The 15,630-nt window shown below is 53.5% G+C and overlaps 1 protein-coding gene across 3 annotated transcripts; it reads left to right on the forward strand.

Moving 5' to 3' along the window:
* The first annotated feature begins 260 nt into the window (after positions 1–260).
* On the forward strand, positions 261–15,319 carry Get4 (guided entry of tail-anchored proteins factor 4). Of its 3 annotated transcripts, none has more exons than XM_005339829.5 (9): positions 261–529; positions 6,278–6,356; positions 6,984–7,065; positions 8,464–8,613; positions 10,903–11,041; positions 12,169–12,309; positions 12,404–12,479; positions 12,625–12,697; positions 14,174–15,319. In XM_005339829.5, exons 1-9 carry the CDS (start codon positions 378–380, stop codon positions 14,260–14,262), a joined length of 981 nt encoding a protein of 326 aa, XP_005339886.1. In that variant the 5' UTR covers positions 261–377; the 3' UTR covers positions 14,263–15,319. The 3 variants fall into 3 exon arrangements, with proteins under 3 accessions (XP_005339886.1, XP_077879681.1, XP_077879680.1); XM_078023555.1 differs by lacking the exon at positions 261–529 and adding an exon at positions 645–2,580; XM_078023554.1 differs by lacking the exon at positions 261–529 and adding an exon at positions 2,617–2,641.
* Positions 15,320–15,630: the final 311 nt, after the last annotated feature.

Consider the following 15,630-nt stretch of genomic DNA (forward strand, 5'->3'; position numbering starts at 1 on the left):
TAGTGAGCAGCGCCCCGCCCCGACACGTGGCCACCCTGGGCACGTGGCAGAGGTTCTGGCCCCACCCCGCTTGCGTAGCACCGCCAGCGGTCACGTGGCCACTCGCAGCCCCGCCCAGGGCACATAGCACGAACCTAGGCCCCGCCTCACGATCACGTGGTTGCCTACAGCTCCACCCAGGACACGTAGCCCCGCCCTGCTCACGCGGCCGCCCGTAGGCTCCGCGGCCCCTCCTTAGTCACGTGTCGCCCGCAGCCGTCGACCCGCCGGCTCCTCGCGGCCACCGTAGAGGGCGTCGGGCGGGCTCAGGGACGGAAGCCGAGAGGCGCCGCCGACCGCGCCTGCGACAGCGTCAGCCCTGCGCGGAACGCCGGCCCATGGCGGCGGCGGCAATGGCGGAGCAGGAGGGGGCCCGCAACGGCGCCCGAAACCGCGGCGGCGTCCAGCGCGTGGAGGGCAAGCTGCGCGCCAGCGTCGAGAAGGGCGACTACTACGAGGCGCACCAGATGTACCGGACCCTCTTCTTCAGGTGGGCGCGGGCGGCGGCTTGCCGCCGAGGCCCCGCCCCCGCCACCCATTGGCCGCCCCGCGGCGCCCCGCTCCTCGATTGGCCGGCTCAGCTGCCTGTCGCGACGGCTGGAGAGGGGGCGGCGGGCTCCGGGCTGCGCGGCGCGGCCTGCCCTGTGCGGCCTCCTTTTCCCTTCCCTGGCCTTCGCTTCTCTTCTTCCCCTTCAGAGCCCTACGTCTTCCTTCCTGGGTTTCCCTGTCCGCTTCCCCCGTGTGGTTTACCCACTTCGGTCTCCGCCTTCCCCGGCTTTCTCCTTCCCGGTCTACTCTTTTCCTTCTCTGGCCTCCTTCTCGGGTCTCCTCTTCCCCAGCCTCCTCATTCCCTTTCCCTACCCTCTTCCCCAACCTCCCCCTTCCCCTTTCTCGGTCTCTCTTTCCTGGCCTCCCCTTCAGAGCCTCCTTTTCCCTCCTTCCCATACCCTTTCCGTCCTCATTTTCCCCAGTCTCCTTCCCTTCCCAGCTTTCTCCTCCCCTTCCCCCAGCCTCTAGCCTGGCCCTGCACCCTGCCCTTGTCACCCTGTTCCTATTCATAGATAGGTTCTGTCCTAGAGCTGTTTCTCTAGAGCGGGCCTCTCAGGCAGCCTTCTCTGCGGGCAATCACGGCCAGGATTGCCTCACAGAGAACAGAGGCCCTGGTGACCCGACGTGTGGTTAGGCCAGTGCTGTTGAGACAGTAACCACTTCCTGTTTGGGGGACTCCCAGATGTACAGTCCTCTGCGATTGGACTGGTCATTAGGCCTGGGCATGTTTGTTGATAGCTTTGGCCTGAGCCTGCCATGTGCTGTGGCTTTATTCCTAACTTCAGGACAGGACTGCCCTGTCCAGTAGTGAAGGCTGTGGGTCTAGCCTTGACACTTCTTAGGCCTGCAATTTTCTTTTAATAGATTTTGCATCTTAGAGCAGTTTTAGATTCATAGCAAAATTGAGCAGAAAGTGGTTTCTACTGCCCACCCCTCAGGCCAGAGCTGCAACAGTGGGGTGTTTTCCAGTTACCCCTCCTGTTCTGTGGGCTGAACAAAGGTGCTGGGACAATGGTTCCTCAGCCTAGTGCCTTCTTTTGGTCCTGGGATCATTAAAGGGCTCTCTGGGACCTTTCTCTTACATTTGGGTGCACTCAGTTTTGAACCACCCAGCAAGTGGGTGGACACAGTGGGAGAAGACAAGATCCAGGCCAAGTGTGGGAGTCCTCCGCCCTGGGCCTTGCCCTGTGCCCCAGGATAGAGCCCTGCCTCTGTGTCTGCCCACCAGCTTGCAGTCTGGGTGAAGCCCTGGCACCTTGTTTTCAAAGATTTTTTCATTTTTTTCTATCCTGTGTTGCCAGGATCAGAGGCCTTGAGTTTAGTTGATTTCTCTAGGCTTAGGGAGAAATATTGGCCTCTCCTCTATGATCTCAAATAGCCTGAAGGACAGTCTTGTTCTGGAATTTTCTGGGTATTAAACCCTGACACACTATAAATACAGACCAGTCAGGTTGCATCTAGTTTTGTAATTGTGCTATGAATGCCTTGCTTTTTGAAATCTGTTGTTTGCTTTAGGAAGAGACTTGTTCTTCCCTTTAGTTTTACCATGGTAAATTCTACCAAAATGAGACCTGCACGCTTGGTAGTCACAGGGGCAAGTTTAACAAAGTTGAGCTGTCACTAACTGCATTTCCAAAAGCTCTGAGTTGTCACAGCCCCTTTAATCTGACTGTTGAAGGATCAGCCAAAAGCAGCAGGTGCTAGCATTGACTGGGGCCTTCTACCCTGATGGTCAGTTCCAGCCACACATCTGTGCACACTCATAGCACTTAGAATTCACCCTGTCCTTTGGTTTTTGGGGGAATTTGTGTTATGAATATTTGCCCAGTGACTAATAAATAAAAAGACCCATAAAAATGGGTCTTCTCAAAAATAGGCACTGCGTTCCTTTGTTCTGAACCAGCCCTGCCTTGACTAGAGATTTGCTTAACTTAGTATTTATTCGATGAGCCCCTTGGTCCAGGGTGTGTCTCGGTGACAAGATGGTGACAGGTGAGCTCTGCGACCTTGCTGCCTCTGAGCTGCTCCTTCTGGGGCCAACCTGCTAAGAATGGTGAGACAGTGCAGTGAGTGAGTGCCAAGCCCAGGGCCACCCTTCCTCTGGGGCCAGGGAGTGTTACAGAGCCTCCCTGAGCCTTGGCCTCCCTGGGTCACTCCATTAACCCCACCCAGGAGGCCCAAGCTGGGAAGACTATGGGTATTTGGCTGTGGGAGAAGTCAGAATCCCCAAATCATGGGTTGGAGTTGTGGCTCAGTGGTAGAGTGCTTGTCCCTCTACAACTGGAAAAAAAAGAATCACAAAATTATACTAGTTTTTCAATGTCTAGTAAATGTCTGCATATTTACATTTAAGAATTTACATTACAATTGGATGAACTTTGACATTTGAACCGACCCAGGATGCTTCCACAAGCAAGCTGTCAGAAGTTTCTCCTTTGCCTTTGTGAGGCCTTTCTCCCCACCCCCACTCCCATCCCCTGGGGCAGCTCCCTTCTACTTAGTCTCTGCAGGTGAAATTTCGTTTTCTGAATTCTATGGAAGTGGATTCATAGTACACACTCTTTTTTCTTTTTTTTTTTTTTTATTTTTCTGGTGTTTGTATATATATGCACACAGTTTTTTAAATTTACTCAGCATAATTGCTTTGAGACTGACCTGGGTTGTAGGTCTTTGGTATTGCTTTATGATATTCCTCTGTGGATGTCAACACACTGTTTTGATTCAGTTAGAGCCTACATCAGGTGCGAGGATCTGGAAGAATAGGCAGCCCAGCAGATGGTGTCTGTCCAGCAGATATTGGGTGGTTCACCTGGGCGCCTTGAAGCAGTTTCTTTCTAACTCAGTTTCATGTGGGGCTGTTGGGGGCAGCTCCCTGTGTCTCTTCAGACCTCTCTGCCTGGTGAGAGGGGGAGTAAGTTTTGCAGGCCTCTTGGATTATTAGCACCTGCAAAGTCAGGAAATTGTGTCTTTGAGGACAGCTTTCCCAGAGTGCAGAGTGCGGCCTTCCTGTGTCTAGGATCTTCACTGCGGCCTCAGTGCTTGCAGATTTGCTTTCAGGTTGTGGTTGAGAGGCTGACCTGGAGGCCATGACCTTCAGTTGCATCCCACCTGTGTGGTTCCCGTCTCCCCTTGGCCTCAAGGAAAGTGAGCCGTCCTTCTGCCATTTTTCCTGAGAGTTGTTTGGATTGCTAATTGTGGCCTGTAGCCCTCCTGTGTTGCCTCTTAAAATCACATAAATGTTGAAAATGGAAATCCAGAGTGAACGTCTGCACACACAACCTCATGCGGGAGGCAGCTGCACCCTGGCAGTTAGGGTGTTGGGCTTTGGGGCTTCTGGGCTGCCAGCAGGCGCTGGAGGTGCTTGCTTTTGCACTCCAGTGAGCATTTTGGGGGCTGGGCAAACCATGAGTTCCACCAGTATTTACTGATACCCACAGGTGTTTATCCCTAGTGTTAATGCTTGAATTTCTGTGTACTGCTTTTTTAAATAATAAGAGCAAAATGAAACAGTTCTTGCACAGCTCCATTGGTCTTTGGTAAGATGCTTCTGATCATTTTTGACTGACAGAATACACCAAGATGGACCAGCTTGGAGTGTTCACCAACAACGCCAAGTCCACCTCTAGCGTGGGGTGGTGTTCTTGGCATTTGTGTGATGTCAACATTGCTCAGCGTGCAGAGGGCAGGGCTGTGTGGCATGCGTCCTGGGAAGGCCAGCTGCTCTCAGCAATCTGTGGCCTAGGGGGCCCCCACCCTACTCAGTCACGCAGACACAAAAATCCCTCTCAGTTCCCAGCATTCTGCAGTGGAGAAAGACCCTCATTCTTTCTTTCTTTTTTTTTTTTTTTTTTTTTTTTAATATTTTTTTTTAGCTATAGGTGGACACAATGTCTTTATTTTGTTTTTATGTGATGCTGAGGATCGAACCTGGCGCCTCATGCATGGTAGGCGAGTGCTCTACCTCTGAGCCACAACCCCAGCCCAAGACCCTCATTCTTAAGGTTGACTGAGACTTTGTTTTTTTTTTACCAGGTTTCCTTGACGTGGTAACAGGTGATTTCTGCGGGATGGGGTTGATGGTGGATGGTTCTGATCCTGTGCACACAGATCCCTGTTACCTGGTCACCTCTGCCCTCCATGAGTTCCTGGAAGGCAGGTGGCTGCAAGAGCCCAGGCTGCTGCAGGCCAGGCCAGGCCAGCCAAGGAATGCTACTGTGGTCACCAGCAGCCCCGAGAGGCAGACAGACTCCCTTATCTCAGGAACTTGGCTCATTTGCCTCTCAGGGAACTCTTCATCTGCATTTCCAAGAGGTCATCTCTTGTTGGGCCTCAGAAGAGTCTAGAAGGCTGTAGACCAGTGTCTGCCATGTGGTTGATGGGGTTTCATGTCCCTGCAGATGGCAGTGCAAGGCTGCTGATTTTGACCACAGAACATGTTTTCTGAAATGCTCTGCAGCTTTCCTAATCAAGGAAGGTCTGGGTGCTGGAAGGCTCATGGCTTCTCTGCTCAGGGAACACCTGGAAGGGTGACCACACTTGGGAGTAGCACTGACAAGACAGATATGTGTGGCCGGTGGGCTTACTGAAGGCTTCTTTGTGGGGAGTAGGCTTTGCCTGCTGGCCCCACCCCAGCCCAGCAAGGTGGGATCTCCTGCTGGGACCTGTCCCCTGAGGACTGTGGTGTGCTAGCTGGGGTTTGGCTATGGGCCTTTTTTCCTGTGGCTGATGGATAGCAGACTGTGCACTCCAACTCCTCTGTACTGGGCATGGTGAAGTCACACTCCCAGGCAGGAGCACTGCTCGTCTCTCCTGTCTGAGGCCCTTCACTGTTGCTTGAGGATCTTGTATAATTTGGATTGGTTTTGAACACAGCTTTATCCCAGGGGGCTTGGGCTGAGAGGCAGTGTGCTGACTCGTCCTGTTGTTTACTGATGATAAGACACTGACGGCAAGGAAGTGAGATGTCCCAGCATCACCTGGCCAAGTGGCCACAAGAAGCTGACTCTAGCCTTGTGCACTTCTCCTGTGGCAGGGGCTCAGGCTATCTGTGTCCCTTCACACCATCCAGTGTACAGACCCCTTCACCCTCTCTGTTGACAGCATCATTCTGGCCACTCTGTCCTTGTCCCTGTACAGTGAAGAAACCATCTCTTCCCAACCTCCTTCACTGTGAGAGGGCATGTGCTCACAGCAGGTTGAGGACACCCACACCATGTGACACATGGGCGGTGGGATGCCACCAAGCAGGCTTTCAAGGACACTGGCCCGTGACTGGATCTGAGTGGGGGCAGATGTTGGTGCAGTCACAGTTGTTATTTTCCCCGATAGGACCCTGTCCTGGAGCCCCACTGTCCCTCAGCTTTCAGATGAATGGCATCCGTCTCCCCTACTTTGTGGAGCCCCTGCACAGGCAGGCCTGCACTAGAAGATGGAGTCAGGCCCTGCCTCCACCCTCACCGGGTCCCTCTGCCAAAACTCCTAGCTGCTTGAAGGAGGGGCTGCTTTTTGCCTCCTGCCAGGGGGCCAGCTGGGCCAGGGCACAGCTCCCTCTGGGGGGGGCCTGCCTGGTTTCCCTTCTCCATGGATGATTGGGCAAACCTCAGCATGAACGTCCACAGCCCACCAGTGAGCACGCATCTGTAGGGTTCACATCCTGGGCTCCCTGCTCATGCTTTCCTTCTCTTTGCAGATATATGTCCCAGAGCAAACACGCAGAGGCCCGAGAGCTCATGTACTCAGGAGCACTGCTCTTCTTCAGTCACGGCCAGGTAAGGGGTTTCGCCCCTTCCTATGTCCTCTGCTTTTTGTGGGAATGTTGAGGGGGGAATGGCCAGAAAAAGGCCTCGGGATGGCATTAGGACATCCTTGGCTCTGGCTGCAAGTGGAAGAGGGTCCTCTGCCCCTGAATGCAGATGCTTTACACTCGGGCCTGTTACTATGGGCCATTCGTGGCTGGGTGCAAACCTCTGGATTTGTGGGTGTTGGGGTGCTACGCTGTACATGTAATTTTTTTAAAAAAAAAATTAGTAGTAGATGGACACAATATCTTTATTTTATTTATTTATCTATTTATTCTTTATGTGGTGCTGAGGATTGAACCCAGTGCTTTCATGTGTGCTAGGCAAGCAGTCTACCACTGAGCTACAACCCTAGCCCTGCACATGTGATTTTGATCTAAACAGCTCTCTCCATTTTTTTATGTGCTTCTGGGCTGAGAGCTCTATGACTGGGCTACATGGCTGAGTGGTCTGTTCCTGTTGGTGCTGGTGTGTTCACGACTGTAGTGCGTTCATGTCTGTAGGAGGAGCACCACCAACCAACCAGCCTTGTCTGTACTGCTCTGAATGACTCAGGTCTGTTTCTAACTTTGTGAGTCTTGTTCATTTGTTTTGTAGCAAAACAGTGCTGCAGACTTATCTATGTTAGTCTTGGAGTCCCTGGAGAAGGCAGAAGTGGAAGTGGCTGATGAACTGCTGGGTGAGGACCCCTCTTACAGGCTGCCCCATTGTTCTGATGTAGCCCCTCCCTAGGCACTTCATCCACTTCAGTGCCCACGTGTGGGTCTCTGGTGTTCTGGGGCTTATCTTGTTGTGGAGGTAGCTCCTGCCCAGTTGCAGTGGCCATGCCCACCCAGCTGGCCTGCTCCACATGCATGGGCACATAGCAGGACGTGTAGAGCATGATGAGGTCCTGACCCTGCTGTGGCAGTCAGAGAGGTGGGTGCCCTGTGACCAGAGACCAGGCTTGTTGGTCTGCCCTATGGGTGAGTGTGCAGTTGGTAAAGCCCTTCTGGGACCTGATGGAAGATGAGAGAGACCCCACTGCCTCTCCTGCTCACATGGAAGGAGGAGGGGACACTGGACCCCTGTCTGCTGCAAAAGCCCCTCCCTAGCTTGTTTCAGGGCTAGCTCTTCACCACAGCCCACCCTTCCTAGCATGACCCAAGTAGATCACAAAGATGCAGCCCACCCTTCCTAGCATGACCCAGGTAGGTCACGAAGATGAAAGGTACTTGTCCTTCCTTGTGGCATTCTGGGGCATGTGGCATTCTGGGGCATGCAGCATTAGCAGACAGGGGTCAGGTGGAGTGGCTCTGGGTAGCCCTGGAACCCACAGGACACACATGGGGGACATCATCAACTCATCAGTGGCCTCTTTGCTTTCTTTGAGGTTTTTTTTGTTTTGTTTTGTTTTTTTCAGTTGTTGATGGACCTTTCTTTTATTCATTTGTAGTGCTGAGAATCAAACCCCATGCCTCACACATGTGAGGCAAGCACTCTACCACTGACCACAACCCCTGTCCTTCTTTGCTTTCTTTTGAAATTATAAATAAGTTATTTTTTTGGTACCAGGGATTAAATCCAGGGACATTAACCACTGAGCCACATCCCCAGCACCCCACCCCCTTTTTTTTAATCTTAAGACAGTCTCATTAAGTTGCTTATTAGTGCCTTGCTAAATTGCTAAAGCTGGCCTCAAACTTGAAATCCTCCTTCCTCAGCCTCTTGAGTTGCTGCCATTATAGGCATGAGCCTCTGCATCCAGCTGGAGTTATATAGTTTTTTTAAATTTGTTTTTCCAAGATGCACAATACAAAGAACAGCATTATGTTCCCTCTGATTTTTGAGGGTTTTGGTTTTTTTATTTTGTTTTATTTTTGTCCTGGGGATTAAACCAAGGAGCATTCTGCCACTGTGCCATACTCCCAGTCCTTTGTATTTTTTATTTTGAGACAGGGTCTGGCTAAATTGCCCATACTGGCCTCAAGCTTGGAATCCTTTTGCCTCAGCCTCCCATATCACTGAATTATGGTTGTGGCTGCTGCCCAGTTCCCTCATGTTCTTTGGGATGAGGATCTGTTTGTGTTGTTTTCAGAAAATCTGGCTAAAGTATTTAGTCTGATGGATCCAAATTCTCCGGAGCGAGTGGCTTTTGTGTCCAGAGCCCTGAAGTGGTCCAGTGGAGGGTCCGGGAAACTGGGCCATCCCCGGCTCCACCAGCTGCTGGCCCTCACGCTGTGGAAAGGTAGGCCTGGGGTCCTCCACCATCAAGGGGTAGGCAGCTCTGCAGCAAGGCTGGTCACTTGCCTCCCCTGGCTAGGCCAGTCGTTTCTGCCCTGTATTGAGCTGCCCAGTGGAGCTGCACTGCTCCGGGCAGCAGCAGGACACTAGGCCTGCTCTGCCATCTTTTCACACTCTAATCTCCAGCCCCTACAAACACTCAGATCCTTGCTTAGACCGCCTGTCCCTCCCACTCTTCCTCCTGCAGCAGCCCTCCATGGCCTCGTTCTTTGGTTCTTTTCTCAACAGTTCTTTTTCTGATGAAGTGTTTGTGGCATTATTTGGCCCGAAGGGTGGGATCTTGGGTGTTTTCTTTTGGGCGGTCAGTGTCTGTGCTCCAAGTCTCTGCTCAGGTACTGGAAGAAGCCCTCAGTAAAGGTTTTCTGTGATCTGAATGACAAATTTGCCAGGTTATGACAGGCTTCCTCCTCGGTGGTGTTCCTGGGGACAACTGGTATCTAGGGCCCTTGTGCTTTGGCTCTCTAGGCCTTGGCCTGTGACTGTCGACATATAGGAAGGCTACACTGGCCAGCAGTGGAGATGATAGGGTACAGAGCAGCTCTTCTGAAGCCCTGGGGATTCAGGGCCTCTTGGGAACAGCTGCAGTCTAGTGAGTGGCACAATCATTGGATAGGTGGGTGTCAACCACCTGGGCTGCATTCTGCCCTTTCATCTACCAAGCAGACAAATCTGAGTGTTCACCATGGGCCAGGTCCTGTTGGCAAAGGGAATTGGCAGCCCCTGCCTGCCAGGCACTGGTAGCCCTGGCTAGAGGAGGCACCAGTGTCCCCTGTGTGGCAGCGGGGAGCAGAGTCTAGAGATCCGCCTGAGAACAAGCCAGTGTTGGTGACTTCCTCTGGTGGTGGAGTGAGGTGCTTGTCCCTGGGTCATGGTGGCTCTGCAGTATACTCAGCACTTGCTGGTAACAGGACCAGCTCAGTGGGGCTGCTGTCCCCACAGTAAGCAGCGTCACTATGTTAACAAGAATTGACTTCAGTGCTTGGGCTTCGGTATGCAATAATCTTCTCATGTGGATGTCCAAATCCAAAAGGTCACCTTGGAAGATTGCTCGGGAGTCCAACAAGAGACAGTGGAAACCTGACTCCTCTTAGTTCTGACTGCCATGAAGGCAGCTTGGGGGGACAGGGATCCAGAGTCAGTCCCTTTGAGGTGGGTGAGAGAGTGGTTCTTAGGATGGTACCAGGTCAGAGGTGGGAAGGGGGCTCTTAAGAGTCGAGGTTAGTAAGCCCAGAGTGGAGTTAAAGGGAATGTGAGCAGGTGTTAGAATTGGGTAACCCAACCGGTATGGTAGGGCATGCCTGTAATCCCAGCAGCTTGGGAGGCTGAAGCAGGAGGATCACAAATTCAAAGCCAGACTCAGCAATTTAGTGAGATCCTGTCTCAAACAAATAAAAAGGGCTGGGGATGTGGCTCAGTGGTTAGGCACTCTTGGGTTCAATCCCTGGTACGAAAAAAGAAAAAAAAGAATCAGGTGACCCACAGGGTCCTTTGTGGTATCAGGGATCTATGGGAGAGAAGGGCTTCAATGTTCTATTTTGGAAGGGCTCAAGTTTTAGGGTTTTTGTTTGTTTGTTTGTTTGTTTGTTTGTTTTTTAAGGTTCTTACAGGTTTTTTTAAGTTGCTAGTTTGGTTTTGTTTTGTACTGGGGATTGAACCCAGGGGGCACTTAACCACTGATCCATATCCCCAGACCTTTTTATTTATTTTGAGACAGGGTCTCACTAAGTTGCTGAGGCTGGCCTCGAACTTGGGATCCTCCTGCCTCAGCCTCCTGAGTCACTGGAATTACAGGTGTGCACCAATGCGCCCGTCTTAAGGTGCTTGTTTATAAAAGAAAAGCAGTGCGTTGGCAATCTTCACAGTGCCTGCCCAGAAGCATCCGTCAATCAGGCACCTTCAAGTAGTCAGATGGATCAAATATTAGTCATTTTTATTGTCCCACCTCATGTGCATTTATGTTAATGGGAGGAGCTTCACACAGCTTGGAGAAATGAGGTCTTGCTGGGGCAGCCTTCTGCTCTTCAGCTTTCTGCATTTGTTCTTTGAGCACAAGAAAGTTGGGGTGTTGATGTGAGTAGCCCTGTTGTGGTCCAATGAGCCTTATCACTGGTGTTCACCTGGGTTGCTGCGCGTTGGGGTGTGCACGTGGAGCACATTTGGGGAGCAGGGAAGGTGGAGCCTTTAGCAGTCTCTGTGACATGTCTGTCTCCCTTTTTTTCTTTCTGCTTTGCAGAACAAAACTACTGCGAGTCTCGGTATCACTTCCTGCACTCCACTGACGGCGAGGGCTGCGCTAACATGTTAGTGGAGTACTCCACCGCCCGGGGCTTCCGCAGTGAGGTGGACATGTTCGTGGCCCAGGCGGTGCTTCAGTAGGTATTCAGTATGGCTTTGTGGTGTCGGTACCCTGCTTCCAGAGGTGGCTTCAAGTGGGCCACAACATGCTCTGACTGTAACATGCCTAGAGGGAGTGTAGGGTTTGCAGGAGCTGACCACTGAGATCACTTGTCACCTGTGACCACTGTGTATAGGAGTTGTCGAGGTGTCATAAACTTGGAGAAGCAGGAGCACGCTTTCAGGGGCTGTCTTCACGGCTGTTTCCTTGAGTCTCGATCCCTTTAGTTTGTGGACAGGCTGCACCCTCCTCTGCCAGGAGGGCCTGTCATCTGCTCTGCCAGGCCTGCCTGTCCCATTGCTGATCTTGAAAGTACTGAAACTTGTACTAGAGCTGACAGAGCCTTCCAGCTGTTCACTGACACAGGACACGTCGGCCAGGAACTGTCCCTTCCAGACTGTCCCTGTGATCAAATTCAACTGCATCTCCGCAGAGGTGGCTCAGAGGCCCACAGGTGCTTTAACGTCATCCACAGCCGCAGAGCCCTGCCATGCACTTGTCATTGTTGACATATGTGACTTTAAAATGAGTCGTTTAGAATCTAAGATTCCCTGACCCAGCTTGGCCGGGCATGGCGCAGTGTCCTCTCGGGGCTGGGCTTGACCCTGGTTCACTGCCTCTGAGTTCTTTCTCCCTGACCTCTCGGGAGCTGCCTGAGGGATGTCCTTCTTGAGTGGAATCCAGGTGTGTCCGACACCCCACGAAGCATCAGACTATGGACCATTTGGGACCGGGGTGCCTGCACATGCTCTGATGCACAGGTGAAAAGAGGCCACGCTCCACTGGGTTCAGCAGATGTGGGCTCAGGTTCTGGCCCCATTTCTTAGCCTTTTGACCTTCAGCAGCTGAGTCTCCTTCCCAGGCTTAATATGCTTCCCGCATAAGTGTAAAAACCCATGGCGTTGGTGTACTTGAGGGACAGCACCAGGATGCAGTCCTGCCTGACCCCTTGGCCACAGCTGTGGTGCCCTCTAGATCCTGCCAAGCTGTACCCTTGCTGGTGTGGACCAAGGTAGCAGCGCAGGGGATGCACGCCCTCCTAAGCATCCATAGAAACCAGTCTTCCTGCAGTATTCCCACCCACCAGCATGTTCTCATTTCCAGGTTTCTCTGTTTGAAAAACAAGACTAGTGCACTGGTGGTCTTCACAACGTACACGCAGAAGCACCCGTCGATCGAGGATGGGCCACCATTCGTCCAGCCCCTGCTCAATTTCATCTGGTTCCTGCTGTTGGCCCTGGAAGGGTGAGTCTGGCTGCCGTGTGCGCGGGTGGGACCTGGGCAGGGCTGCACGTGCTGCTCACTGGGACAAACATCTGGTTGTCTGGTGTCGTTGTAGCGGCAAGCTGGCCGTGTTCACGGTGCTGTGTGAGCAGTATCAGCCGTCCCTCCGGAGGGACCCAATGTACAACGAGGTGAGGACTCTTCACTGTCAGGCTTGAGGCAGCTGCCGAGAGGAGGGAGCCTTAGTGCGTGGGTGGCCCCTGGGGACCCCGAGGGCTGGGGTGGCTCTGCCAGGCCTACAGGCTCAGTGACCCACTACTGCTCTGCCTCTTGCAGTACCTCGACAGGATAGGCCAACTCTTCTTTGGCGTGCCGCCCAAGCAGACATCCTCCTACGGAGGCTTGCTAGGTAAGCTCTGCGGCCTGCAGTGGGCTCCTCGCCAGCCCCCTGCTGGCCCACTTCTGAGTCCTTGGCATAATTCCACAATTGAGCTGTGAATGGCTATCTGCAGGGCACCCTCTCCAAGGGCTGCAGTGGAGGCCACCTCCTGACTTGCCACTGAAAGTCGGGCAGTCTGCACCCAGGCAGGCTGGACTTGTGAGTGCGCCTGTGGGGCGAGGCCGTGCAGTGCTCTGTCAGCGTGGCTTATAATCCTGATACTTGAAGTGTTTTAATTTTACTTGAAGAGTGAATAACATTTCACAGGGTTCAGAAGTACAGAGCGCCTGCATCCCTTCGGCTCCGTGTCTGGTCTCCTGCTGGCAGGCAGCCCAGCCATTTCACTCCCGGCAGAGGCAGCTGTGCAGGTGCCGGGACACACACCTGCTGCCATTCACCTTGCAGATGGCCGCAGGCCGCACCTCACATGTTCTACTTGCCAAAGCACGCACCACATGATGGTTAGGCCCCATGTGCACACAACTGTGTCGGGCAGCATTCCTATGTGTCTGTGTGACTGTCATGCCACATGCGCTGGCCAGCACACGTGTGGCTCGGATGGAGACTGCCTAACTGCTCCAAGGCCAGGGCTTCTCGGGAGACGCTGCTTCACGTTCGTTCTCCCTCCATGACGGGCGCACTTTTCTCCTTCCCCTTGGCTCTCATCTGTCTGGAGTGGAGTTCTGCCTTTCCCTCTGGCCTTCAGCTGTGTGTGTTGACCATGGCACGTGGGAGGCAGAGCCCTGCTGTCCATGCTGGGCCCCTGTGGCATGGCACCATGTTGCCCATCGTGGCCTGGGCCAGGAGGTAGCATGTCACATGCACGTGTCTCAGCTTGGGAGCACAGTGTGGTTCCCTGTCCCTCAGGCTGTTTCTGCTGCCCTCCTGGCTCCACACTGTCCCCAGCCGCGCAGTCAGTGTGTGGTCCTGCCGAGGCAGAGCTGGAGGTGCGAGGAGCCTGCCTTAGGCTGTGGTTCACTGAGGACTGCGGAACCTCTGGTTTGCACTTTGCCCCTCATGGGGTTGAGGGGACTTCTCAGACTTGAGTTTGCAGTTAGATGTGGCACCTGTTGGTAGTGATGGCATGTGCAGGTGACTGAGAGTAGCTTTTGAGGCTCTGCTTTGTTTCTGGGGTGCAGTGTGTGGCCACTGCGCAGCTTTCTTCTGGCTGAACAGTCTGCCTGTGACATCGCTGGCGGACTGCTGTTCCCTGTTGGTGGATGCTTCGGGTTTCCCATCACAGTTCACGCGCAGGCCCGAGCACTGTCATTGCACATCGGCACTGCATCCTTGGGGAGCCTTCATGGGGTTCCTGGACACAGGCTCACCAGCCTCTGCTTTTCCCCCACGGCATGCTGGAGGCCTGGCACAGCCAAAGGCTTCTGGGGGCAGGGCCAGCAGCCATGTAAACCCATGCCACTGTTGCCACACTGTCTCTCCTTCCAGGGAACTTGCTGAGCAGCCTCATGGGCTCCTCGGAGCAGGAGGAGGGGGAGGAAAGCCAGGATGACAGCAGCCCCATCGAGCTGGACTGAGCTGCCGGCCTGCATGGAGACGCCCATGGTCGGCACCACCGGACAGTTTCAGGAGCCAGGCCCAGAACGTGGCTCCTCACACCCAGCAGGCTCCTGATCTGTGGTTGGCGGGGCTGCCTGTATTGCGTCTGTCCCTATTTATGTAAGGTGGCTGAGGGCTGCACAGTCCGCCTGATGCTGCGTGGCCAGGACTTGAGACTGAGGCCCAGGCTTCTGCGGGCGGCCATGTCCCTTCAGCTCAATCACAATAAAGCGCAGGCCTTGCTGCGGCGTCCCTCTGCCATCCTTGTCTGTGGTTCCTTGGGGAGGGCTACGGGATGACAGGCAGCCTATCGTCAGTGACTAGACTGATTGCGCCCAGCATCCCCGCTCCAGGCTCCCAGCACAGCCTGTGGCATGCAGAGGAGGCAGTGGCCACCAAGATGGGGACTGAGCCAGCCTCCTGAGGGCCTGTAAACGTGCGCGGGTTTCTCGTTTATCTTTTATTGTTTTGAACACGGGGTCGTTTTGCAATCATGGTGTACTTACCCCTCACAGATGGGACGGGTGAGCTGTGGGCTCCTTGCAGCTTGGGCAGCAGCTGGCCAGACCGATGCTTGCATGGTCCTTGACTGTGGCTGTGGCCCCAGTGGTGCCCTGACATGGCCAGCAAAGCTCCTCTGTGCAAGTCCCGAGCCACAGCCCTGCTGCTTTCGCAGGCACCGCGCTGCCTCTCCAGAAACGCCCTTTTAAAGAGGGGCGCTGAGAACTTTCCACGTCCTTCGTGATGCAGTATTTATTTTTATTGGGTGATGGATTTCTTTGACCTAACGTTTCAGGTTTTAACCAAATAAGCAGTCCAGGAATGAGCAAATCTGTCCTTTATCACTTATAATATTTCACATGTTACCAGTATAATTATAAAGGGAAACACTTTATTTTTTCACGATTAAGAGTTGTAGATTAATACACAGTGATCCTGCATGGGAAGAAGGGAGATGTACGTTATTTACTGTAAAAATGGAATTTAAAGGAAGGCTTGTCAATTGTTGAGTATAAATAAATCCTTTATACTGGGCTTTGCAGCGCTGGTCCTTTCTGAATGAGCTCTGGGGGGCGGTCATGGGGCTTGCTGTGGGATCTCGGAGTCCAGCCCCCCACCTGCTGGTGTAGGGCCTTGGGTGGGGTGGGGTGGGTCCACTGTGGCCCTTTGCTGCTCCTGGCCCTCCCCTGCCTTGGGTTGTCCAGAGCCTTTGTGGCTCTTGATGTCTGAGCTAGGCCTGTGAGCCCCCCGCCCCCCCGGGGGGGGGGTGGCATATGCCATCCGAGCACCTGCCTGGGTTAGTCCAGGGCCTGTGTGCAGAAGTGGCCAGTATCAGGAAAGTGTCA

This window comes from Ictidomys tridecemlineatus, chromosome 10 (genome assembly GCF_052094955.1).
Source record: "Ictidomys tridecemlineatus isolate mIctTri1 chromosome 10, mIctTri1.hap1, whole genome shotgun sequence".
Lineage (NCBI taxonomy): Eukaryota > Metazoa > Chordata > Mammalia > Rodentia > Sciuridae > Ictidomys > Ictidomys tridecemlineatus.